Raw genomic sequence first — 26552 nt, 5'->3', positions numbered from 1 at the left:
GAAAAATAGCCCAGGAATTTCCATTTCTCCCAGTCCAGGCATAACCTGGGACTCTTCAAAGCCATATCCTATGACAATCACAAGGGTTTTCTCCGCCCCGTCAGTGACGGAAAACTCGTGACTCGAAACTGAGCGCAGGGCGGGCGTGGAGAAGCCGGGGGCGGAGCTACAAGTCTGGATCGCGAGGAAGCCCCCGACGGGCGGCGCATGCGCAGTCTCTCGCCACGGGACCTCCTTCCCGCCGCTGAGACTAGGAAGCGGGACGCCAAATCTGTCCCCGCGCGGCCGCCGCCGCCGGGCGCCGAGCAGGGCAGCCGCCCTCCCCAAGTCGCGCCTGCGCACGTTCCCACGCACGCTCCGGCGTACGGCGGCGGCCAGGGGTCGCGAGCCGGTGGAGGACCCGTGCGCGGAGGAGCCCGGAGAGTCAGCGCTTCTTCCCTCCCTTCCCCATTCCCCTCCCCGCTCCCTCCCCCCCCTCCCCAAGAATGTTCCGCTACGAGGTGAGCTGTGGCGACCGGAAGTGACCCCTCCCTCCCTCTCTCCCGCGCCCCTCTCTCTTTTTCTTTCTCACCCCCCCCGCGCGTCCGTCCCAAGCTCCTGTGGGGGAGGGGGCGGGCGGCGGGACCCGAGGGACCGAGCGGAGTGCTTAGGGCCTGGGGTCACAGGTTTAATCCGAGGGCTGGGAGCTGGTTTCGGGGGGGGGGGTGGGACTGGTTTATCATTTGCTGCTGGGGAGAGCTAACCTCTGTTTTGGGGTAGGGAGGGCCGTTAAGTGCTGTAACCAGACCACCCCCCACACCCCTGGAGGATAGCGGAGTGCAGAGCATTGCACCCACCTGGTGTCTCTCGAGGAAGAGTCACCCTTGAGAGCCCAGAAACGTGTTTCCCGCCCTGGACCCGAAACCACCTCCCCTCCAATTACTTACACACACCCCCTCCACACAGACAACCATCGGGTCACGGGGGCCTGGGCTTGCCCTTTGACTGGGGCCGAAGACTGTTTACTAAAGAGGCCTCCGAGTTGGGAGGGGGCGTGTCCAGCAGAAGTTGTTCTGGGCAAGTGGAGGGAGACGTGGTTTTGGTGCCGGTCCCGGGGATGTAGCAACAGTCGAGAGCCCTGACGTCGTCACTAGTTCGCTGTATGACCTTTAGCGACTCCTAATCACCGGACATAGTTTCTGGATTTATAGAATTAAAGGGTTTGTCTAGATGATCCCTAAGAATCTTTCTAATTTAAAACGCAGTGCTTTGATTAAGTAGATCTTTGTGATTTGGGAGTGCTTTTGAAAGTTGCCTCTGATGTGAAAGTAGTTGCATACTTGCTTTATGAGTTTGGGAGGACTTCAGATGGGTAGAATGGCCCTTTGGCCTAACCTTTCCTTTGGGAACAGCCTAGCTAAGAGGTAGCCAGGCAAGATACATCACAAATATGCCTGCAAAGAGGGTGTGGAATTCCTATTCTGTCTTTGAAAACTGGGGACACATATACTTGATATTTGATAGGGATGGCCCATAATTAAACTGACTTTATATATACATGGAGAGAGGTGATGAGATGCCTTAGGCAAAGTTGGCAAAAGACAAGAAAACTGGGAAAATAAATCAGATTAAAACTGAGATGGAAGGGAGAGCATATTTAAAATAGAAAACACCTAAATTGTTATGGTGATACCTAGCATTGTTGAGCAATACACACTGCCTAAATATTTGCCTCATTTGATCCTCACAACAGCTCTCCAAGGTAGGTGGTATTGTCCCTGCATTACCACTTAAGAGGCCGTGGTTTAGAGCCTAACATAGAGCTTGAGATGCTCAAGGGGTATTTAATGAATTAATCAGAAAAAATGTGACTTGCCTAGGTTGGCACCACTTGTAAGAGTAGAGCCAGAACTTGAACTGGCCACAGCACAGCTTTTTGAGAATTCACTTAATTGTGATTGAAAACTTAGCTTTCTGTTTTGTCACCAGAGTTTAGGCCCATAGGAAAACAGAAGGGAAGAAGAATGAAAAGTGAAAAGAAAGCTTTAAAAGGGAATAATAAAATAGTTGGAAAGATGACATGAATATGGGGAAGATGAGAATTTCATTGAAAAATACATATAAAACTCGAGCCAAATAGTAAAGTGTTCATTTTTCAGTTGCCATTACTATTCTAACCAATGATGGAAAGGAAGTTGCAGACCTAATTTCTTGGTTGCATAAGGAAATGCTATTATTAGTCTCTTGATAAAGAGAGAAATGAAAGTTTGGGGTGGGGGAAAGTTAACTGAAATAGGATAGGCTAGAAAAACTCAAAAGATACCAAAATCTTCCAATGTCAGAGAAATTGGGGGATGGAAAAAATGCCATCTTTACAAAAAGTCATAATAAAGCTATTGTGTTGACTGGGACGGTAAGAATATTTTTAGAACATTTAAAAAATGAGATTGTGAACTTCATAAGTAGCTAATAACCTCTTTCCCTTTGTTTTAGTCTTTGGAGGATTGTCCTCTGGATGAAGATGAAGATGCATTTCAGGGCCTGGGAGAGGAAGATGAAGAGATCGATCAATTCAACGATGATACATTTGGGTCAGGTGCAGTTGGTAAGTGACATATTTCTTTTCAGATGTCATCTTGGTCTCTTGCTCTTTTCAAATACTTCTTTCTTAAGTGCTTTTGTCTTAGAAATAACCTTGTTCACAAAGTTGGCAAGACCGTTCTGTTCTTGGTCTCAGTCAGAATAGTTTAGTCTTGCGGGGGAGAGTATAGCTCAGTGGTAGAGTGCCTGCCTGCCTAGGATGTGTGAGGTCCTGGGTTCAATCCCCAGTACTTCCATTAAGATAAACAAATAAATAAATAAGTAAGCCTAATTACCCCTCCCCGACCCCCAAAAAAGAATAGTCTAGTCTTCACTCAAAACACCTACCCTGTTCCTCTGGCCTCTTTTTGCTTCACTTTTAAAACCAAGTGTTTTCCAAGCCTTGACCCTTCCAACTTTGTGATCTATGGCTCTAAGTTGATACTATAGGAATTCAAATGGTTAGGGAAGTAGACATTTTACAAAGGCTTGAAAGAATTCTAAAAGAGGAATATTTTTATTTGTGGAACATGTAACTTAAGGAAAACTAATGGACTAGGAAAAAGCTTAGATTCAGATATGTATGTTTTAAAATTCAGTTGATCAATAGTATGTTGCATGACCCAGCTCTTGTCATATAGTATATTCAGTAGAATAAAGTTTTTTATTCCAAGAATTTTGGTGATAGAAAGTCTTCATGAGTTAGAAAAGTGCTATGCACAGATGAAATTTTCTCATCCCTGGATATAAATAAATATTCTGAGAGTTGGAAAAGTTTAAAAAATTTAAGATCCACACTAAACTAGAGGCCACAGAGTTATAATTAGAGATAGGAGATTTAGGGAGCCATCTTACATGATAAAGATCGAGAATTAGGGATCCTAGAACAAGTATACTAATTAGTTAAAATTAAACTGTTCTTTTAAAAAATGAACAGGTGAGGGTGAATGCAAATATCTTTGACTTTGGTGTTGAAAAGCAGCAGTAATTGTGTTTATATTGGGATGTGTGAATATGTGGGAGCTCTTTGGAATATGCAACAAATATTTAAAGTTAAGTAATAAGGAAGAAGAGGAAATTTAGCAGTAGTAGGGTATCCTAAAAGTTGAAATATCAAAAACAAATAAGAGATCTTAAAAGTATTGTAACGGTTACTGGTTTTGCAACAGACCTAAACAGTTTAGATTTATTAAAGCTTAGACTGAGTTGAATTACTTGGCAAAAATGAAAGTGTATACTATTTTCAATCAGGGTTACAAAATTCAGTGGAGAGCTAAAACTGCCGCTATTGGGAACAGCAAGAGAAGCATTTAAGGTAGAAGCGAGACTCACTACAAAAGGGAACCAAAGACCTTTTGGATTACTGCCATAGTTTAAGAGATGAGATCGTCCAAGAGGATGACATGAGCTAAGATGCTGTTCTCTCTCCATGGAGATCACAGGGAAAGGGACGTAGAATAGAATTACAAAAGCAGGGAACTGATGTGAATTGCAAATGTATTTGAAACTTAAGTAATAACCTATAGAATACAATAGAAGCTTCAAACAGTGTGTGCTTCTTTCTTGAACTCTTTTTCTCAAAATATTATACTGAATGCTACCATTTTTCTAGTAAATTTGTCTGTATTAAAATGAAATTTGTTCAAAGGGAATATATTAAGATTAGGCAACATAGTAAATGTCCTCAGTCTTGAGCCTGGACAGAAGAGGAATAGTCTTGCCCTCTCACTGACTTCCAGAGTGTCGCGGATGGTCTTTTTTTTTCCGAGTTTCCATGTTTCTCACAAGGTGGGAAAACTGTTGCCTTTAAAGGATTTTAGAGTGTGCAGAACTGTGTTTTATATGATGAAAAAGAGAAAAGTACACACACATTGAAAAAGCCCCCTAAGGTTACGTGGTAAAAGAGAAGGTGTTAAAAAATAAAGGCGGTGAAATAGCATACGGTTGGCCCACTTGGTAGCCTAAGGCGTAACGGTGATTAAGGACTTCTTGGTCAACAAAGTTTATAATGGAGAAAAGATTGCCCTTTCCATTGAGAGTATAATATACTTAAATTGTAAAGTTAAGATCTTAGTTTCTTACAACATCTTGATGTAAATACTATACAGATTTATAAAAAGAAAATTACTTTCTAAGCCACCTATAACTTGTGTAATATACCTCTACAGGTAGATATATAGCTGGTACAGAGAATTTAAACCAGGAGGTGAAATGTCAGATGGATGACATATGTTTTGGCCTAATGGTTTTTAACTCAAGGAGTGAATGTTTAAATAATTCCTGTTAGAGCAGTAGTTATTTAAAGTCATTGCCTACAAATGCTCTTGTCACCTTTCCTTAAGAAACTAGTCACTGTCTTCTGCATAGAGAAGTGTTTGCATCATCTCTGAGCAATAAATGGGCCACAGTAATCTCAACTCATTTTCCAAAAATAAAAGCTTACACTTACGGGGTGCTTATTATATGCTAGGGACCATTCTAAATATTCTACGTATATTTTTAACCCTCATAGCAACCTTGTGAGGTAGGCACTATTATTATCCTCATTTTAACAAATGCAGAAGGAAAGTGCCACAGAGGTTAAGTAACTATAAATGCAATCAGTGTGAACTACCAGTTAAGTTTAAACAGTCTTTGAGGAATCTTTGGGAATCTCCTGCCTCCACTTGGAAGGGCTCCCTATTCTTTCTACTTCCCTTTTTTTGATAGCTACTAGAATCTTTGGGGACTGAGATTGCCATAAAATTAAATCACCTCTGCTTCTTTTTCGTTTTGTTTTTATTCAGAAATCTCCCTGAGACAGACTTCAGGGAAATTACTACAAGTTTAAGTTTATAGAAGCAGCCAGGAATTCAGTAACCCACACCAGGGTATAGGTTAATTAATAGAAGGAAAACAGGCATCTCTTTCCCTTCGTATCTCTGTTATTTTTTTTTCGTACCCTTTATCATTTTGACCAGTATGGGTTGAGATCAAGCACTGGCATATCTAAGTAACTATATTTCTAGGTCATTTGAAAAAGATGGTGAGTTAAGTATCCTCCTATACTAAGAGCATGTGATCTCTGATATTATTGCTTCAGATGATTTTTCACAAGAGCTAGAAATACCTAAAATGATGATGATGGTATTCTATGGCATAGGTTTCTTTGCTTACATATTTGAAAAAGTAACAGTTCACAATAGAGCCGTTCTCACAAAATATGGCTATTTAACCAGTATTTTTTAAATTAATTATAAAGGACAAATAGATTACTCATCTTTGATAGGATCCAGTAAAGTTAATAAACAGTACAAGAAGCGATGAATGAAGACAATGCAAATTAGAACTCTGCTGCATTAGAATCACTCCATCAAAAAATAAATTTCTTAAATTTGGGAAATAAATGTTTTAAAAAAATTCCCTAATTCAGAATTATAAACTCCCATTTTTTAGCATTGCTGACTCAGTAAAACTGCAAAAAACAATTGGTCCTTCAAAACGGGACTTCCTTAGCAAAGATGACACAAATATTAATGTCACAATTGATTTTTAATTACACTGTTCTTTAAGAATTTTTTTTAAATAACTGATGATTTAAATTAGTACTGTAATTTTCATCTAAAGTAGGTTTTTTCCCTTTACCACAAGTAGTATATTCAAATGTACCACAGTGCCCAAAGGCTAGACAGTGGTTCTGATCATACCAAATTATAGATTTGGAAGTCCCACTTCCCTCACTTTTTGGATCACTATTGTTATGTGATACATTGTTGTGTAATAAAAAAAATAGCAAATTTTAAATGTTTATAATCTGACCCTGAAAGAGACTTAGCCTACTTAAACATTTGCTTATGATGTTAAAATATGTATAATATTCATTGCAGTATTATTATACCTGAAATTAATATTCTGCTGTAGATCAACTATACTGCAATATAAAAAATTAATAAAAATTTGCAAATAATCCAAATTTCCATCAGTAAGAGGTAAGTTAATCAATAGACTAGAATCTTATATAGATATGAAAAAGAATGAGATAATATTATTAATAGTAATTATGTTTTTGCACTGTAAAAAATTTAACGTACCTGTAGAATTATGGGGAACTTCCAGTTTCTGGGGTATGTATTTGTGGGATTTTAAATTTTTTAACAAATATGTATTTGTAAATAGGAAAAAAGAATAAAGATAATTTTAACAAATTGTACATGAGCACCTCAGAAAGCCTAAGTCTTTTTTTTTTAAGTGGCTACTGTTTATTACACCCTTAATATACACCAGGCACTTTTTTTCTTGTCTTGCTTCCAGTTCTTCCTTCTCCTTTAAATGAGACATACAGAAAAATTATATGGGAAGGATTGTCATGAAGGACACTTCTTCAGAATCCTGTGTTTCTATGTTAGTCATGGAGGGAATTACCTGTTATCTCTCTCTGTTGAATTTTATAGGACATACAAAACAAAACTAAAGTAAAAATAAAAATATGTAACATATACAAAGAATACGTGGGTTTGGGGTGAAAGGGTTCTGAAGATTTTCGTCTGTCCTGTAGTGGGACTCAAAAAAATGCATAATCAGCATTAAAAAACATTAGGAAGCAACTTAGTGTCAGTGCTTCAGACTATATAGTAAGTGTGTAGGAATAGCAAAGACAGTTAACAGAGAGCAGGAGCTGACCCTGGTCGCAGTTACCCTCACCTTTCCCCTGGCAGACTTGCAGAAGCCTCCTAACAGACCTTCATGCTTCCAACATCGCTGCCTCTTTCCCCTAAAATTTGTTTCAACACAGCATCCAGAGTGATTCTTTCAAAAAGTCAAGCCACATCCAAACCTCCAGCGGCCCCCATTTCCGAGTGGCTCTAAGGGCCTGAAGGAGCTCCCCCATTTTGACCTTATTTTTCTTCTGCTCTCCCCCCTTGATCATTCCAACCCAAACACAGTCCTTGCTGCTTCTCAAAATTGTCAGTCTCTGCTTGTAAGGCCTTTTTACTGACTGTCCCTCTGCCTGAGACACTCTTCTCCTAGGTATCCACATGGCTAACGGTCTTATTCTTGAATCTTTGTTCACATGTCACCTTCTAGGTGAGACATACCTCTGACCATCCTATTTAAAGTTTTCAATCTGCCTCTCTTCCCCCATATTCCTGTAGCATATCATCTTCTAATATAGAGTCTAATTTACTTATTCATTGTGTTTATTGTTTGCTATCTGTCTCTTCCCTGCTTAAAAGAAAATTGTAGGAGGGTAAGGATCCGTGTGTGTTTTGTACACTGAGATATCCCATGCACCTGAAACAATACTTGTCATGTAATAGATGCTCAACAAATATTAATTGAATGAACTGAATGAGTTTAAAAGCTTGTGAAGAAGATGGCAATTATAATCTAAGAGAAAGTTGTGTGCTCGTGCAGTGAGTTTTTGCCTGAAATGTTGCAGAATCTCCACCCAACAGGTTATAGCGTACATATCTATCACCAATTGAGAAATCGGTTTCAGAATATGGTTTGGACACCATTGATAATATATTAAGCTATTACTCTAAATACCTGAATTTTATTCCTGGTGGAATGTTAGTTTTCTCAATAGTGAAAAGCCCACTTTAAGTGTGCCCCTTAGTTTAAACCTTATTTCATGTCTCTCTTCATTTGGTTAACAGAAGAGTTTATGAAAATTTTTCATTCCAACATGAACTCTGTTTTTTATGGTTTCCTTATAGATGATGACTGGCAAGAAGCCCATGAGCGCCTGGCTGAATTGGAAGAGAAGCTGCCTGTGGCCGTTAGTGAACAAACAGGCAATGGAGGAAGGGATGAGATGGACTTGTTGGGTGACCATGAGGAGAATCTGGCAGAAAGGCTCAGTAAGATGGTGATCGAAAATGAACTAGAAGATCCAGCTATCATGAGGGCAGTGCAGACCAGGCCAGTGTTGCAAGTAAGTCACTGTGATTTGAGAACTCTAGCAGAATCACAGTCAGAGTGAAGTATTGAGCTTTGCCATTTTATTTAATCTACCATGCTGAGAGAATTACATGTACCCCATCGAAATTTGGTGATATAATTCCTGGTGGTATAGCAAGTCTAGAGATGAGGTTAGGAAGTAAGATATGTTCTAGAACACTATGGTTTCTTATTCTTAAGCTATTAAGCTCCCTTGGGGCACTGTTCATCAAAAGCAGAGAAGTTGCCCAGAGAGCCCACACTGTTCCAGACTTTGTGTATGTGTTTTCCTTTCCTGTTAGCCCCAACCAGGAAGTCTCAATTCCAGCATCTGGGATGGATCTGAAGTTCTGAGGCGAATCCGAGGACCACTGCTTGCTCAGGTATTAAATTTTTCTCTTTATACAGAGTTCCTAGTTTCTGAAAGTTGGCTCCTGTTTTTACCCTGCCCTTACTGAAGCAACGTAGAGGTAAATGTCGTTTGCCAGTCTTAGGCTGAGTCCATCGCCCAGCACCCACAGCCGTGCCTGTTGGTTGTAGCCTCCCTCCGACTCTGTGGTAACGCTCACTTGACTGTGCTTTCCTTTGAATTGGTTGGAAGGGAGCCATTGGAACTCAAATTTGACAGCTTATGATTTGTATGACGTAAGGTCATTTTTAGGCAAAACTACAGGGATAGAGAACAGATCAGTGTCCACCAGCGGTTGGAGTGGTGGAAGAGGTTGACTAGAAAGGGACAACACAGCGGGAGTTTGGGAGTGATGAAACTTCTGTATCTTGACTTTGGTGGTAGATCCATGACTGTGCATTTATCAGAATTCAGTTCTACATATCTAAAGAGGGTAAATTTTACTGGATGTGAAATAAAAATAAATGAAAGTTTAAAAAATAATTTCTCAAAATATTTGGCATCTGTTTCGGTTATTGAAACATTTCAAGCTAGCTAATTTTTTTTTAACACTGCTTCCTCAATTAGGAAATGCCTACAGTGTCTATATTAGAATATGCCTTGCCTCAGAGGCCTGCACAGGGCCCAGAAGATGATCGGGACCTTTCTGAGCGTGCGTTACCGAGGCGGTCCACGTCGCCTGTCATTGGGAGTCCTCCTGTTAGAGCTGTCCCCATAGGCACCCCACCTAAGCAGATGGCTGTACCCAGCTTCAACCAGCAGGTACCTCTCATTAACAGGCACTCAGCCCAGGATATTGGGAATCTGGGCAAAATTATTTGGGAAATCGGTGATGCCGGGAGGAGGGTGGAAGTTTTGGGTAGGCATTAGATTAGAAAGAAAAATAGCCAACTAGAGGAGAAGTTAGAGCAAGTAAGAGACACATTCCCCGATGCCCTGTGCTGGTGCTGCTCCTGTTGCTGCTGCCTTTTAATTGGGGGAGAAAAGGGTAGTTAGCCACATTTAGTGTAAATATCCTTTTTAAAGTGTTCTGCTGGCTGCCCAAAACATCGGCAGAGAGGTAGCTGAAAGCCGGGGGGAGCGGGGACACAGCACTGTCCACGTCCCTTTTTACCTTGAAGATGTCCCTGCTTTCCCTAGAGCCTGTGCAGTCCTGTTCCATAGACTTTCCTCCACCTGAAACCAGCAGCTGAAAAGGAAGGCCAATTGGAAGGTATGGGGGGAGGGTGGTGTCGGTATGGCCTAGTGAGGCTCAGTGTCCTCTCAAGTGGTGGAGTCATGATGTATCACGAAGAGCTGAGCATGGCGGCCATATCACAGGGGCTTCAGAATAGGGCTTAGTTAATCCTCCAGCTCTCTTATCGTTCCATCTCCCTCGCTGCTACCAAAAGTTATCCTTTTGGAGAGAATTTGCAAGTCAGAATATCTGCTGGCACCTCCCTCAGATAGCATGGAAGGGTGGGGATAACTGGAGAATTAGCTAAATCTTCCCCAGTCAAAGGTGGCACGTTGCTTGATACTCGTGAGAGGAAGTGACCAGAGGTTCTGTGCGTGAGTCCACAGTCATAGCAGTTTGCATAGATGTAGGGCTTTGCATTGAGTTCTGTGTCTCTGCCAGTACTTGAGGGGAGGGAGTACAGGGAGAGAAAAACTCATTTCATTGAGTGTAGTTGTGTATATTTTTGTCCTGGTAGATTCTGTGTCCGAAACCTGTCCATGTTCGGCCCCCGATGCCACCGCGGTATCCTGCTCCCTATGGTGAGAGGATGTCTCCGAACCAGCTCTGCAGTGTCCCGGTACGTCTGTCCCTTCACAGCCTAACGAAAGTTAGGTGTGCAGCTCCTGCTTTCTGGTTGCTACCATGTGATCACTACTAGTATACGGACATCTCCCAAATTATACCTGTTATTTACAATCTCCATACTCAAGTTTCTGGATCTTACAGTCCCCAGGTCAGAAGACGTGGTTCATCCTGTTCAGCTGTTTCCAACCTCATCTCTTGTCTTTAGAAATCCAAACTTGAGGCAGTCGTCTGGTTTTCTGCTACTACAGTCCCTCATTTTGTTGCTTTCTTTTTCATGTTACATGATCATTGTGGTTCATAGCATCTAGCGTTACTCTCCTTCATATTCCTTTAGTGGGTGGCTCAACCGCAGTTTGAGAATTTTTCTAGCCAAATTTATTCTGCATTTCTATTGAGTTCCCCTATTACATTGATTCACCTGTTTGCATAGTATGAATACAATTTTTTCTTTTCTAGAATTCTTCCCTACTGGGTCACCCTTTCCCCGCTAGTGTTCCTCCTGTTCTCAGTCCCCTCCAGAGAGCACAGCTTCTTGGAGGAGCACAGGTAAGCCCATGAAGAGCTTAACCCCTAAGGCACTTTCGTCCTTTCCTAAGGGTCACCAGCTGATATCCCTTTTGTTGTTGTTAATCAGTCACTGCTGCCTCTTATTTTTTACTTTCCTGAACAAAATTATTGATGGGAACAGTATTTGTTTATCTGTGGATAAAAGCAAGGGGGCCTGCTGATTAACTAAATCTAAGAACTTGTCCCTCTCTAGCTACAGCCTGGACGAATGTCTCCCAGCCAGTTTGCACGGGTCCCTGGATTTGTTGGCAGTCCGCTGGCTGCCATGAATCCCAAGCTGCTGCAAGGGCGAGTTGGGCAGATGCTTCCCCCAGCACCAGGCTTCCGTGCCTTCTTCAGTGCTCCACCCCCTGCTACACCGCCTCCTCCGCAGCACCCCCCTGGCCCAGGACCTCACCTGCAAAACCTGAGGTATATGGAACAAATGCCACTGTTTATCCATTGTCAGCCAAGTCTCTTGATCATTGACATTTAGTATTACAACATAGAAGTCCCTTGATATCTGCAGGTGATATATTTTGAAATGTTATTTGATCCTCCAGTTACCAAACACAGAAATGTTTGACAGTCTCCAACTTTCTTATGAATCACATTTCCCTTGAGTCACATGCTTCCTTTGTACATTTGCACATTGCTAGTGAATCACCTTTTTTTATTTCTTGTAAAGTTTCTTATGTCTCACTTAAATCCATTTTACAAACACATGGATGCTTACATATATACAAAGTATTTATCACATAACAAGAATGATCTTGTACTAAGGAACAGAGATGCAGGTGCTGAGTTGTCAGCTAATCTCAGTGCTGGCTAGTTGCTTGCTTCTACTCTCATTTTATAACAGGGGTTCACATTCCTGCTTCAAAGAAATTATGTTTTATTACGTATCATACTGTATCAGTCAGGGTTCTCCAGAGAAGCAGAACCAATAGGATATAGATAAATAAAGAAGAGCTCGACTTTAAGGCACATGGGGCTGGCAAGTCCAGAATCCATAGGGCAGGCTAGCAAGTTTGAAATTCTGTTATAAGTTGAAGTTGCAGTCTTGAGTCTGAAATTTGTAGGGCAGGCAAGCAGGCTGGAAACTCAGGCCCGACTTCTGTGTTCCAGTCTTGAGGCAGAATTCCTTCTCTGGGAAACCTGTTTTTCCTCTTAAGGCCTTCAACTGATTGGATAAAGCCCACCCACACTGTCGCTGGTGATGTTTTTTTCTTAAAGTCAACCAATTGTAAATGTTAATTGCATCTACTGAATACCTTCACAGCGTCATCTAGACAAGTGATTGTCCAAATAGCTGGGCAGCTTAGCCAAGTTGACATATAAAATTAATCATCACACATATATTTTTAAAGTCATTCCTATGTAGTTAAAACTAAGTACTTAAAATCTATTTAGAGACTTCTGTTTAACAATTAGGAGCAAAAAGAAAAAGAATTAAACTGCTTTACTGCTGATTCACTCAGATTTTATGATTGTCCTGTTAGGGGTTGAGAATCAGCTTTTTTGGAAGACATTAAAAATACAGCTCTGTCTTCCTTCTGGAAGATCTCCTTAGAGTAGACTTCAGCATTCCTTTTGGGTGAACCTGTATGAAATCGCCCTGTATTGACAACATTCTTTAAAACTGCAAATCATCAGGACAACAGAATTGAACATCTTTTCCCTTTTTTCTTAGAGCTCAGGCCCCAATGTTTAGACCAGACACAACTCACCTTCATCCACAGCACCGTCGACTCTTACATCAGAGACAGCAACAGAACAGAAAGTAAGTACTTACCCTGCTCTTTTGTGGTTTCTTCATTTAGCTTTCCATTTTGACACTGTAACTGGGTGCTGATTTAGCTTACCTTTTTTAAAATTAGTATTGAGTTTATTTTAATTGGTGAAGTCAGATCATATATGCTGTTGCTTTATGATTTTTGATGCACAAGCTTTAAATGATGAGAGCTTATCAACTTATTTCCAAATTACTAGAATTCTGAACTATAGTTTAGATCTGATTTTTTTTTTTTGAGAGGGATTAACGTTTTTATACTCACTCCTTATCAAGTCCTTACCATACTTTTAACTACCTTTGTTTACCATCTCAGCTCACAGGTAATCTTGAAATAGTCTCTAGCATTACATTTGGGTCTTATGTAAAGCCTGTCTTTAGTTTTACCTCTAATTATTTAGTCTTCATTCAAATATGTATTTATATATGTAGCCCCAGCTGTGTACCAGGCACTCTGGTCAGTTTTGGGGATTGAAAGAATCAGACATATCAAATCCCTGCCTTCTTGGAGCTTATAATCCGTCAGTCATTCTTATATATAAGATAAGAAGATTTCTTCAACCTTCAGTTTTATGATACTGAGTTGGAAATTTGGTAGGCATTGGATATGTCTGTTTATGCTGATGGTATCGCAAGTGTTTGCATACATCCAAACTTAACCAAATTGTACACATTAAATATGTGCAGTTCTTTGTATATCAATTATCATTAAATAAAGGTGTTTAAAAATATTTTTTATTAAATTGTAAAAATATATTGAATTTCTATGCAACAAAAGACATCATACACAAGCATGCAGTTTTCAATAGAGGAAGCCTACGTGGCTCATAAAAATGAAAAGATTTTCAAGCTCACTTGTAATCAGAAGAGTGCAGATTGAAATTAGATAACCATGTTGCATCATCAGACAGGCAGAACTTGATGTGTCTCAGCACTGTGACTGCTGGCAGGAATAGACGTGTAGCCTTTTGAGAGAGAATTTGGCAGTAAATAACAGAGTTTATCAACACTACCAGGTTACACTACGTCCTCACAGTTCTCCTTCTCAGTACATGCTTGAGTATGTTGTCAGCATGATTAAATACGGAAAGCATGATGCTGAGTGAGAAGCAAGGAGCGGAATTGTATGTCCAGTACCATTTATATAAAACTTACAGGCATGTGAAAAAGTTCTGTTTAATATTGAAAGGTGGATGCACAAGTAATAAAGATATAAAAACGTGTCAGGGAGCATGCATACTGAGGCCAGGATAGTGGTTCCTGTAGGAGGGAAGGGGAGCTGGAAACTGGGATTCAGGAGGGCATACGTAAGCAGGCTTTCAGCTGTAAACCTAACACTTGCTGCTTTAATATTCCCTGTTAGAATCTGAAGCAAATTTGACCAAATAACCTTTTTTCATTAATTCTAGGTGATGAGTCAATGGATGTTTTCGTAGTATTTGCCGGGCTTTTCTCTATATTTGAAGTACATCATGATTTTCAGCAGATTTTTAAGAAGCATATAGACTTGGAGTCAAATTGGCCTGTGTTCAAATCTTTAACAGAAGCGAAGGAGAATCTTCTTTTTTTTTTAATTGGCCTAGTTTACTCTTGTATCGTTACGAGGCATAATTCACGTATCCAGGGGAAGTGAATGTGGCATGTGCATCTCTTTTAGTCAGCATCGGAATCTCAATGGTGCGGGAGACAGAGGAAGTCACCGGAGCAGCCATCAGGATCATCTCCGGAAGGATCCATATGCCAATCTCATGTTGCAGCGAGAGAAGGATTGGGTCTCTAAAATCCAAATGATGCAACTGCAAAGCACTGATCCCTACCTGGATGACTTTTATTACCAGGTAAGTACTCTGTGCCGGTTTTGAGGATGATCGTCTAGTCCCTTACCCTGGTGAAGGCACTCGTTTAAGTATTGGTAGGATTAAATATTGATGGAGTTTTCTTTTGAGGCCGTCTTCAAGTGGGTAAGAATTGACTGAGCAAATTCTGTCCTCTTTTCCAGCTGGAGAACCTCACACTGTTCGTTAGAAGGTCTAATGTATGCCTTTTGTTTCTTACATACAGAAGCTCTCAGACCAATATTTTCAAATCCCTTTGGCATCAGTAATCTGGTTCTTTCAATTCAGAATATTGGTAGTCTAACATTAATGGTATTTCTGTTGATGATTACTTTGAAGGCTGGGGTTTTTGATTCAATTTATAGCAATCTGACAAAAATTAGAAGTCAGTACATTTGTAGAGTACAAGTAGTGTTACTACTGGTGGTATGAACTAATTATTCAGTGATAAGGGGCAGCCGTATTCTGTGCCTGTTGCAACTGAAACATCTCCTCCTGTGGTAGAATTACTTTGAAAAACTGGAGAAACTGTCAGCTGCTGAAGAAGTGCAAGGCGATGGCCCTAAAAAGGAGCGCACCAAGCTCATTACCCCTCAGGTGGCCAGACTGGAGCACGCCTATAAGCCAGGTAAGGTCCTCGTCCCCTCGCCCGTAAAGAGAAGTGTGACTGCTGCTGACAGGATAAAATAAAGATGACTGTCCAGATAGTTGGATGGAGATGTTTGAAACTGATTTATAAAGTCCCATTGTCCTTGACGAAAGCCGAGATCAGCCTGTTCAAGCCTGGAGTGAATGACTGGACGGGTGGCCTTTTGATCCTTTTCTACCTAAGATTCCATGACTTTTTAAAACCTGTTATAATTTCCAGTATCCTTAAAATGGCTTAGGGGAGAATACTTCAGGTTTTTATTTGGTTATTATGGCAACTCCTCAAAATGGGAAAGGATGGATTTTGATAAGAAATTGCTTTAGATAATACACATTTTTGCAGTAACTTGTTAGCTCTGAGTAGAGAATAGAGACTCTCAAGATCTCATTTAAAAACTGCCTACTTGCGTTACTGAGTGTTCATTTGTTGTAATTTTTTGTCCTTGCAGTGCAGTTTGAGGGCTCTTTGGGAAAGCTTACTGTCTCTAGTGTGAATAACCCCCGAAAAATGATTGATGCTGTTGTGACATCTCGGAGTGAGGATGATGTAAGTGTCCACAGGATGGTGTGTTCAAGGTCATCACTGCTTCTTTTGGGGTCACTAGAATCAGGCGTGGTGGACTTGTCTTTAGTCTAACCTGGACCTTCCCACCTGGCATGTCACGCCTCCTGGGTTTCCACAGATGTGCTAAGATTTTAACACCTTCATGCCTAAGGCAGCCAGGCAGGACCAGGGGTGGCAAAAGTTTTTGAACTGGGCAACTTGCTGCAGACAGCATCAGCTGTTGGCTCCGGTTTTTAAAATTACCACTTTCTATGTGTTTTAAGATTTTCCTGTATGTGCATCTTCTACAGCATTCTGCGTTATCTTTTGCCTATCTGTGAATTCAGTTCAGTAGTTTGTATGTAGGTTGTTTCAGTCAACTCTGTGACCTTTGTCCACATTAGTTTTAGATAACTGACTTTCAAAGAGTCAAGATTCTCAAAGTATTGTCACATGTGGAATTACATATGCACACTTAGTAAATTACTTTTAGCATGGGTGAAGATTTCACACTGAATAGTCTTTTTTTTTTTTTAGGAGACAAAAGAAAAACAGGTTCGGGACAAAAGACGAAAAACCCTTGTCATAATTGAGAAAGTAAGTTGTAGAATATGTTGCTGTGGTTTCGAGTAAGAAACTGTTAAATGTATGTGTGCCTGACAAGTAAACAATCAGTGTTCTGTGATTTTAGTTAATGAATGCATTCACATTAAGTGCCTATTGTGTACAGGGCACGCTAGAAAGAAAGGTGGTGTTTTGTACCTATGGCCTCATGGAAGGAACTTTGCAGTTACAGTTAGACATCCTGGGGTTTTGTCTATGCTTGTTCAGTTAACAGCTGAGTGTTTGAGGACAGGCCACCTTTCTAAGAAAACAGAATAAAAATTACACTGTTCTGCCCATGAATTTAAGTAAGTCTATTAAATAGTCAGTTCACATATATTTATTGGACACTTGCTAGGTGCTGGGCATTGTCCTCGGTTCTAAGGAAAATGAGGTAATGTATAGGCTGTTAGTTTATAAGGCATAAGGACCACGTTGCCAGGCCGTAGAGTGTAGACTTTGGAACCAGGCTACGAATCATGTCTTCCATTTCTCACTGAGTCTGTGAGTTTAGGCAAGTTATTTAACCTTTCTCTGCTGTCCCCAGTTTCTTCATCTGTAAAAATGAAAATGGTAAGAGTCCCTTTCCCACTGGGCTGTGGTGAGTGAGCACTCAGTAAAGGAGTACTTGCAGAGTGCTTAGATCAGTGCCTGGCACCCAGGAGCAGGATTAACTGTCACCATCTCTGTAGATGTAAGGCATCACTTGGAGCAGTGGTGCAGATTGTTTGTGTTATGTTGCTGTTGTTGCAGCTAGAAAATTTAGAAAGCATGTAATCATTTCCCTGCCACTGCCTTCTGGCTTAGAGGTCCGGGAGGGACAGAAAATGATGTTTGAAGAATTTTTTAAGTTATTTCATTGTATTTTTCTGGATTCAAAAGAGCACCTTTTTTTCTCTCCATCCTTATGAGTTTCACTTTCTTGTCCTTTTCTGGTAGTCCTAAACTGCGAGGTGTGTTATCTAATACTGTGGGATCCTGACCCAGCTTGCTTTGTCTCTCACTTAGACCTATAGTCTCCTCCTCGACGTGGAGGATTATGAAAGGCGTTACCTCCTAAGTCTGGAAGAAGAGCGACCTGCTCTGACGGATGAAAGAAAGCACAAAATTTGTAGCATGTATGACAACTTAAGAGGGAAATTGCCTGGACAAGAGAGGTAAGAATTGTGCACTTAGGTGAAAACATGAGACTAGCTGAACTCCTTCCTCTGCTAAATTGAGCTTTATACATTTCTACCCTTTGGATCTCCTTTCTGGCCCTCTGAGTAAGCTCAAAGTCTTTCATTTTGGCCTAATAACTCAAATGCCACTTCACATAAAACATTTCATAATTCCTTCCAGCCAGGAGAAAAAAAATCTATTTATTCTGAATTTATTTATTCAACCAGTACCTATTCAGTATCCACCAGGAACTGTGCTAGGTGCTGGAGATGCCGGGGGAATATTATTTCGTTTCTGTTGTTGAGCTGACAGATTGTACCTGGTTTGTGCTTGCTAATGTTCAACCTTGTAATCTTCATGTGTTTTCTTTCCTACTAAGAGAAAAGTGTAAACGTTTATCCTTCCTTGGGGTTTGTATAGAATACTCATTTCCTATGGAAACCAGTCAGTCGTACAGTGGAGACTAAGCTCCTTAATATTTCATCTTCTCTGTGTCTCTGTCATCTCTCTCCCACCCAGTTTCTGGAACAGAATTTTGCTAGTGGTAAATGTTCTATAAATCCCAAATACTTATTTGATGAATGCAAGAGGATTGTGTCTCCTCATAACTCCCTTTTTTTCTTTGCCTATTCAAGAGAATTGGTGATTCTTCTAAGCAAGGACATACACAAAACGGAACGTAAGAAAAAGCACCTTCTTTCCAACATGCTTTTTCCAGAGTTGGGCTGACAGGGAACTGGTTGAATAAACTTGGGTTTATCCATAGATTGGAATGTTATACCGCCATTAAAATGTGTGTAGTTAAAGTATATTTATTGTCATGGAAACGTGTTCACAAGAAGTTGTTGAGTGAAAAAAGTCAAGTAACAAAGCCATATGAATTATATATAGACCCTTTTTTGTGAAAGATAAAAATATCCAATACGCAGCAAAAATATCTTCAGAATGGTAACTAATAAATTAACTCTGAGATTATGAATATTTGTGTCCTTTTTTCTTACATTTATTTTTAGATTTTGCTGTATTAACCATGTCATTTGTGTAGTTACTGAAGAGTTAATAAAGGAAATCAGTACAAACAGTTTGATCAAATTTTTTGATACACAGTTTTTGAAATGATGATTTTTATTACTTGTGAAACTTGAAAAATTACTTTGTATTATTTGATTGAGAGTTAGAAATGATTCTCACTGTTTTATAGTACAGATTATTGTAGAGCAAAAATAAATGCAGTATATTCATTCAGTAACATGTAAGAGGAAAAAGGGGGTTTTTCACATTGTTCTTGCTGACCTAAGTTAGCACTGTCTTCCCCTGCAGGCCGAGTGATGACCACTTTGTACAGATCATGTGTATCCGAAAAGGGAAGAGGATGGTTGCCCGTATTCTTCCTTTCCTCTCCACAGAGCAAGCAGCTGACATTCTCATGACAACAGCCAGGAACCTCCCTTTCCTTATCAAGAAAGATGCACAAGACGAGGTGATCCACCTTGTGGGGGACATCTTTCCTTTGGGTCTTCGTAATTGATAAGATTTCTAGAACCCAGATTTCTTTTACTCTCCTTTTGTGTTGTTTTGTCTAGCCTCTGGCAGAATGATCTGATTATTTCAAGCGAAAAGCGTACTCCAGGCCTGTATTTTTAATGTCATTTTTGATCCAACAGATCATGTTATAAGTATAAGGAAAGCAGTAATTCTGTCGTGTTTGACATAATTGTAAAGCTGTGGTCTGTATCAGAGTTGCTTGGAAAGCAGATAATTCAGCCCTACCCCAGACCTGCTGAATCAGATTTTACAGAGGAAAGATCAGGGCTTCTGTGTTTGTAAGAAGGTCCCCAGCTGAGTCTGCTGTTCGCTCAACTTGCAATGTAGGATCTTGGTTACTTTGTTGGATATAAAGTATCACTCACTGGGCTGTTATTAGTAACTTAACATTGACCTGTGGACTTCAGTTGAATGGTGTCCCACAGGAGTTGGGCCAATACTTTTAAATAATTTTATCTAAACTGGGCTGGAAATTGAAACATGACCATCAGGTCTACAAGTTAACTCGTGGTAGGAATTGCTCTCTGCTTATCCCTGTCATAACACTTGAAAGATGAGCGATATTTAGAATAGCCTTAGAAGTTGAAAATAAGAAGTCGGTAAGGTTAGCACAAAGGGCTAGTATTATTACGTGTGCAGTTTAGAATAATAGAATTTATGAGAGTGAACCTGAAAGAACTGAAAATTATTCCTTCTGAAATAATAATTGAGTTAAAAGAACTTCTTGATATCTTAGCTTCTGCAGAAGAAATGCAGAGAAGTGTAGGTCTCATTGAAAAAAGTGAAGTGAGTTGAGACAAGTGTGTGTGTGTGTGTATACACACATATATATATATATTTATATATATATATATATTTTTTTTTAAGATTTCAAGAATGAGAAATGGATGGGAGAAAAGTTTAAGGATTTAAGGCTAATCCCAGAAAGCAGAAGCCAAGACTAAAAGTCACAGCTACCTTACAGCATATAAAGTGTAGGAATGAGGCAGGTGCTCACCAGTTGTACCCTCAGAGAATCTCATCAGCAGAAAGAAATCTGGGAGAGCTTTATCCATTCAGCAAATATTTGTTGAACACTTCGATGTACTAGGCATGGTTTAGATCCTAGAAATACAGCACCTAGTTCTAGGTGCTAGGAGGTAGGAATCCAAAGATGCCTGTTTCAGTGGAGCTTACAAACCAGTGAAGAAAGCTGGGTTAAATATTGGGGCTACGTTTTTACCTATAGATGTTAAAGAGTAACAGACCACATGTAAATGCCATTTCTTTGAAGTAATAACAGGCTCTAGGTCTGAGGCATAAAATATACAAGATAATCCTGGAATATCATGTGTCAGAAAGCACGGAAGCTGAAAGATTGCTAAGGTTCTGTGTAAAAGATGTGCAGACCAACTTGAAGGGGCCTCTTTTTGGTCACAAAGGGGTAATTTGCATCAGAAAGAAAAATTACAGCCATGGATTGAAATAGATCAAATATATTTAACTTAATGAATTCATAATGATACAAAAAATAATATTAGTCACCTTCAGAGATTGCCAGGCCATCAACTCATTATTCTAAAAATTGATATATAAAGGAAAGAATTAAGCCTTTAGCCTGCCCCATTACAACCAAATGTCATCATGACCAACGAGTTGATAATAGAAAATTCTTAACAGAAGAATATCAGTTAATAAATTCAAAAGAAATGATAAAATTAGAAAATTGCTCTTTTACAACTCTTAACTGAAAAGCAGTCGATCTCACCAGCAGCCATTACTGGTGCTGAAAGCATTAAGGAAAAGCTGAATGGAACAGGCTGACACCACCTGGACGCAGTGATGACTGCTAACAGCACTAAGCGGGAACAGCCAGGCACTCGGTGCGTGTTGATCTGATGCAGCAGGAGCACACAGCACCACCCTGACCCTCCAGTGAACTTGAGTTTAATCAAACCCTAACCCTAACCCTTCTAATTGTCAGTTTTTGTGGGAAGAAACACAGGATACTGGAACCTGTTGAGTGACACCACAGAGGTGCAATTAGCCAGATCCAAACTATGGGACGAATGACCCAGTTTCTTCAACAAAAATAAATAGCGTGAGAAAAGGAGATGGGCAGTGATGAAGGACTGTTAACAGACTTTAAAAGGCTTACCAGCCAAATGCAACGTGTGGATCTTATTTGAATTATGGTTAAAAAGCATCAGCTGCTAAAAGACATTTTGAGACAGTTGGACAAATAAGAATTTGGAAAGGATATTAGATGATATTAAAGAATTACATTTTGTTAGGTATGATAGTATTGTGAGAGATTTTGCTAGAGAAACAAGTTGAAGTTTTTATGGATGAAATGATATGATATAGGAGGAACACAGATTTAGTAAGATTGGCAGCCTGTTGATGGAATTGTTGTTGAAGTGGGGTTATGGATACATGGACTTCACCATACTGTTCTTTGTACTTTTTGTGTATGTTTAAAGGTGCTTTAATTTTTTAAGCTTTGTTTATGTAGAGCAGTAGATGATGAAAAGGAGTCCAGTCTCCATCCTTGGATGCTACTTAAAGTAAAACCAATCATCACTTTTTATACCCTGGGCATTTGGTGCTGGAAGCACTCTTGATTTCATGTGTCGAAACCTAGCTGTATTGGTGGCTCTATATTGTAACTTCCCAGTCAACAAGGAATGAGTGGACTAGCAGGCTGGAATCCAGCAGCCATGGAGTCTGGTTCTAGCCGCTAGCTTTGTAACTGAACGCTGATCATTTAGCTTTTCTAATACTCTATCAAAATTGATTAATCATTTCTCTATTTCCTCACTGAGTTTTTATAAAGGTAAAACAAGATACAATTAAGTCTGAAGACACTTCTCCGACTCTGTAGCACTCAGAATGGACCTGTGTTGGAGTGCTCCTCACGATATATCAAAGTTGCAGTTTACTTGTTGCCCCTCCACTGTACTTTAGACCCCCCAGGGTCTGTCCTGTTTACCATTTATTTTTAGCCCACGGTGCCTGGTACATGGCAGGCATTTAAATATTTGTGGGATGAATACAGATGTCTTACCATCCACCTGGCTGTATTGGGGAAGTGATTTTACACTCTCCATCCTTCGTTCACACAAGTCATGACGTTTCCTGTGCAAATTGAGTTGGAATAGTTCTCCGCAGATGCCGTGAGTCCGTTGATAAGACACTAGTAGTGTCTGCAGGACTTGTCTGCCCTTCCTCGTGCAGCCTTGCCGCGGGCAGCAGAGTGTGCAGCCGAGCATCCCTCCCCCTGTGCCCGTGGATGGAGGGGACCGAGGGGACCGTTGCCAGGCTGTGATGCTTGCTGCTTCTTTTTTTGTAGGTGCTGCCATGCTTACTGAGTCCCTTCTCCCTCCTCCTCTATCATCTTCCGTCAGTGACCGTCACCAGCCTTCTGCAACAGCTAATGAACCTACCTCAGAGTGCAGCTGCACCAGCGCCCTCCAATCCTCACCTCACTGCTGTGCTCCAGAACAAGGTGGGCTTGCCTTTTAACTCCCTGAGCTTGGCGCGACTTCTAAGTATGAATTATGTGTGAAAATAATGGCTGCTGTGGCAATTGTTTAAACAAAAAAAAAACAACGTTTCTTTCAGTTAGGAGTTACGTTAAGCTCACGGTGACACAGGCTAGAAATAACAGTGGTTTCAACAAAATAGAATGTCCTGTGCCTCATGTGGAACAAGTCTGGTATCGTGACTCCACGGTGTCAGGGTTGCAGCTCCTTCAGTTTCCCTTCTCCGCCATCCAGCAGTGGCTGCAGGCTCACGACCTCTCAGGCCCAGGGTGGTGGTGGAATTCAAGGCTCCACTTTGCATCAGAAAGACAGGCGTGTGCAGAGGGCCAGAAGGTGTAAGGACCCTCCCATCCTCCCTATTTGGACCTTTTCCAGGTGCTCTAACCACCAACTTCCACTTAATCTCAATGGCCAGGTCTTAGTCACATGCCACAGCTAACTGCAAGGAGGCTGGAAAACATCTTTTAGTTCACACCAGTGTTACCACAAGTAAAATCAGATCTAATACGAAGAAGAAAGCATATTAGGTAATTAGTGGTCCCTGTCATAAGATATCCCATTTCATATTACATTCATATTTTATTTCTATCACAATAGAACATCCCATATCATGTTTCATTTATAGCAGGTTAAAAATCCAGAAACCCGGGGAAAGCATAATATGGAATAAAGAACATGAGCTTTTAAGACAGAGCAGGTTTCTACTCCTTATCTGCCACATTCTACGTTTGTGACCCTGAGTGGGTTATTTCACTTTGCTGAGCCACAGTTCCCTGATCTATAAGGTGGAGGTGATGATGTCAACTTCAGATTGTCCTGTTACTTAAATGAGAGAACGGTTGTGAATGGTTCAGTGTAATGGCTGCTACAGAGTGGGCATCGTTAAGGGCCGTCTGTTGCAGTAGATGACAGCATAGACCCAGGGCCTCTCCTCTTGCATCTGAAAACCTGTCAGCATGGCCCTAAAGGGCGGGAAGTACATCAGAGGCAGAGAGAGGGGACAGAAGACGGGGGTTCTGGGGTGATTAGTTATGTGCCTTCCGTGGTGTGTGGTCTCTTAGCTTCAGTTTTGGTAAAGGCAGTGGACGAGCATGAAGTCAGACAAGATTGTGTAGCTGGTTATTTTTCGGACAGTGACATGAAGGGCACTTTGGTGGAAAGGCAAGGTCAGCCTCTGCGAGGTGCTCTCGGTGAGGAGGAGTGGAATCCCCGAATGCCCCCAGCTTCTCCTTGTGGTCCGCTGTAGCTGTGATGTATGCACTGAACCTGGTTCTTGCCCGTTTGTGTTTGCATCCTGTGCCCCTTTAGGCCACGTGTTTTCTGCTGTTCCTCCCCACTGAGTAAAATAAATCTTTACGTGTCTTAGTCTGTACGGCATGTTGCTAAATTTTAATAATCCTAGATATGGTGGGTATATCTTTATCCTTCCTCTCTTTCTTTTCCTTTAGACTCTTATTAACATACTTTCTGAGCCTGTATTTCCAGATAGGTGTGTCCTTCTTTAAGGAAATTTTCTTTGTACCCTGATCACTCGTTACTGTTTTTGTACATTTTCCCACAGATCTTAACACCTTTTTTCTTAATTTAAACTCTTTATTTAGTGTTTATTTTTTCTATGAACTTTAATTTTCTGTATCAGAGTTTGTCTTCATTTAACTTTCCTATTTAATCCATTTCTGTTCTAGTAAATGGGAATCCCGCACTATCCATGGCAGGGAAAAGTTATCTTTTCCTTCCAGTGGGTGGGGAGCAGAGGCCGGCTGGGCGTGGGGGCCTCCCATTCCCACTGAGCATGCTTGCTGCTGCTGTGCCGGCAACAGCCCTGGCCTCGGCTCACGGGTGTCTGATCCTGCCCGGTTTCGTGGGAGAGCACAGCTGTGGGGTTATTCTGATTCTGTGCCGTATCCCGTCCAACGCTGGGACCCTCCGCGTGGGGCGGGATGAGATGAGTATTGTCTGATGCCCCCTGTCTCCTCCCACAGTTCGGCCTGTCGCTGCTCCTTGTCGTCCTGAGCCGCGGGGAAGACCTGCAGAGTTCAGACCCCACGACAGAATCAACGCAGAGCAACCAGTGGTCAGTCTGGGCTGTGTTTCTTCTTTTATTTTAAGTTGTGTTGGGTAATCTTTTCGTTTTTTTGTTTTTTTGTTTTTTCTTACTGCGTTGTTGTCGGTTTTCCCTGTTAGGACGGAGGTGATGTTCATGGCAACCCGAGAACTTCTGCGGATTCCCCAGGCAGCCCTGGCCAAGCCAATCTCTATCCCCACAAACCTAGTGTCCCTCTTCTCTCGTTATGTTGACCGACAGAAACTGAACTTGCTGGAGACAAAACTGCAGTAAGTTTGAAACGGGACAGTTCACATCTCACTGAAGTTGGCACTTTAGAAGTTACGTTGAGGAGATCTGGGGGCATAAACCTGAATTTGGTGGAAGAGACGAAAGACTTCTGTCAGATACTTGAGTGTCATCTCCCCGATGTAAAGCGCTATGCTGCGTGCAGCGGAACCCTCGTGGTTGAATAAATGCTACGGGTAGAAATACCTTAGGTGTTTTGTTATGAGAGTTTATACAAGGATGCAACTCTAATACAGGAAACTGCTTCTTTCTGTTTTAACTCATTCATGCAGGTTTCCTTTCTCTCTCTCTGCACCATAGGCTAGTTCAGGGGATACGATAAAAGACCTCCACGCGTGTCCTGTTCGTCCTTCTGGCTGCCGCCTGCACTGCTGCCGTCACCGATGGAGTGTTGATTTTAATGAGGGAGGGAAGGTAGCTTATTCCCCCTAAGCGTCCTGTTCACAGGGGTGGTCTCTGAATGCCAGGTGTTTCCCCTCTGCTCTGGGAGTTTGGCTGGGTGGTACTTCTACTGTTTTCTTCTTACCGTCTATGTTACAATTCTGCATGTCCTGCTTTTACTCGATTCTTCTCAATTTTGCATTTTCTTTGCCCTAGAGACACAAATATAATCTCTCCCTTTATCCCACCACCACTACTCCAGTTGAGAGTAGATTGTAGCCTGCCAAAGGATTCCTTTCCTCATCCTGTTGAAGTCTTTTTTCATTGCCCCGTGTTAATAAGACTGTAGGAGAGCCGATTACTTAGAGATCAGTTTATATATATGTGCACCACACACCCCTATACGTACATTTATGTGGTCTCCAGAGGGTTCTTAAAGAACGAGTTTTAGATTAAGAAATATTTAGTTGACACATCCCTTCTCTAACTGCAGACTAGCTGATGTATTTTTAATCTGTTTGTTGTCCATCTTGTAATTAATTTGGTGGGTTCTACTTATTTTAATATAAATATAGGGTATGCAGCACGTTTAATAAAATCGGAACTCTTAATTGGCTAATGCCCACTCTAGGCTGCGAAGTCCTGTATCTCCTCGCCACTTACCTTTCCGCTGTCTCTGCCCGCCTCGGTGGGAACAGCGCGCGGTTAAGCCTTTTTCCTGCTGCAGCTACAGTGTACTTGAGCCTGTCCCCTCAAGTGCGTGGAGGATTGCCCGAGAGGACCCTAACTTGGAGTCTGTTTCACAGCGTAGCTTTCGCACACTCACTCCGTCTTCCCGAGACTACTTCAGTAAGCCATGCTCTTACTTCTCTCGTCCCTGTTTTTATTTGGCATCTTGGGTAGAAACCTCCAAACCTAGCCTTGGA

The 26552-nt window shown here is 41.2% G+C and overlaps 1 protein-coding gene and 1 non-coding gene across 3 annotated transcripts; both read left to right on the top strand.

The window, feature by feature from the left end:
- The first annotated feature begins 247 nt into the window (after window positions 1-247).
- On the top strand, window positions 248-26245 carry PATL1 (PAT1 homolog 1, processing body mRNA decay factor). Of its 2 annotated transcripts, none has more exons than XM_072970014.1 (19): window positions 248-500; window positions 2473-2584; window positions 8259-8476; window positions 8784-8864; window positions 9458-9652; window positions 10585-10686; window positions 11151-11240; window positions 11455-11672; window positions 12934-13023; window positions 14690-14870; window positions 15372-15495; window positions 15965-16062; window positions 16597-16656; window positions 17671-17819; window positions 19144-19303; window positions 22700-22855; window positions 24875-24966; window positions 25077-25226; window positions 25546-26245. In XM_072970014.1, the coding sequence occupies exons 1-19, from the start codon at window positions 486-488 to the stop codon at window positions 25565-25567; spliced, it is 2313 nt and encodes a 770-aa protein (XP_072826115.1). In that variant the 5' UTR covers window positions 248-485; the 3' UTR covers window positions 25568-26245. The 2 variants fall into 2 exon arrangements, with proteins under 2 accessions (XP_072826115.1, XP_072826114.1); XM_072970013.1 differs by lacking the exon at window positions 248-500 and adding an exon at window positions 1074-1741.
- On the top strand, window positions 2740-2816 carry TRNAP-AGG (transfer RNA proline (anticodon AGG)). The gene has a single exon. It is a non-coding gene; the product is annotated as a tRNA-Pro (tRNA).
- Window positions 26246-26552: the final 307 nt, after the last annotated feature.

Source organism: Vicugna pacos, chromosome 10 (assembly GCF_048564905.1).
Source record: "Vicugna pacos chromosome 10, VicPac4, whole genome shotgun sequence".
Taxonomy (NCBI): domain Eukaryota; kingdom Metazoa; phylum Chordata; class Mammalia; order Artiodactyla; family Camelidae; genus Vicugna; species Vicugna pacos.
The sequence above is the reverse complement of the archived record's forward strand: the minus strand, read 5'-3'. Positions and strand labels throughout refer to the sequence as shown.

Excerpts from the sequence above, each read along its gene's own strand:
- PATL1 (XM_072970014.1), top strand. Across the intron at positions 16,063-16,596 it reads CATCTCGGAGTGAGGATGAT|GAGACAAAAGAAAAACAGGT; the intron begins GTAAGTGTCCAC and ends TTTTTTTTTTAG. Across the intron at positions 17,820-19,143 it reads AAATTGCCTGGACAAGAGAG|GCCGAGTGATGACCACTTTG; the intron begins GTAAGAATTGTG and ends CTTCCCCTGCAG.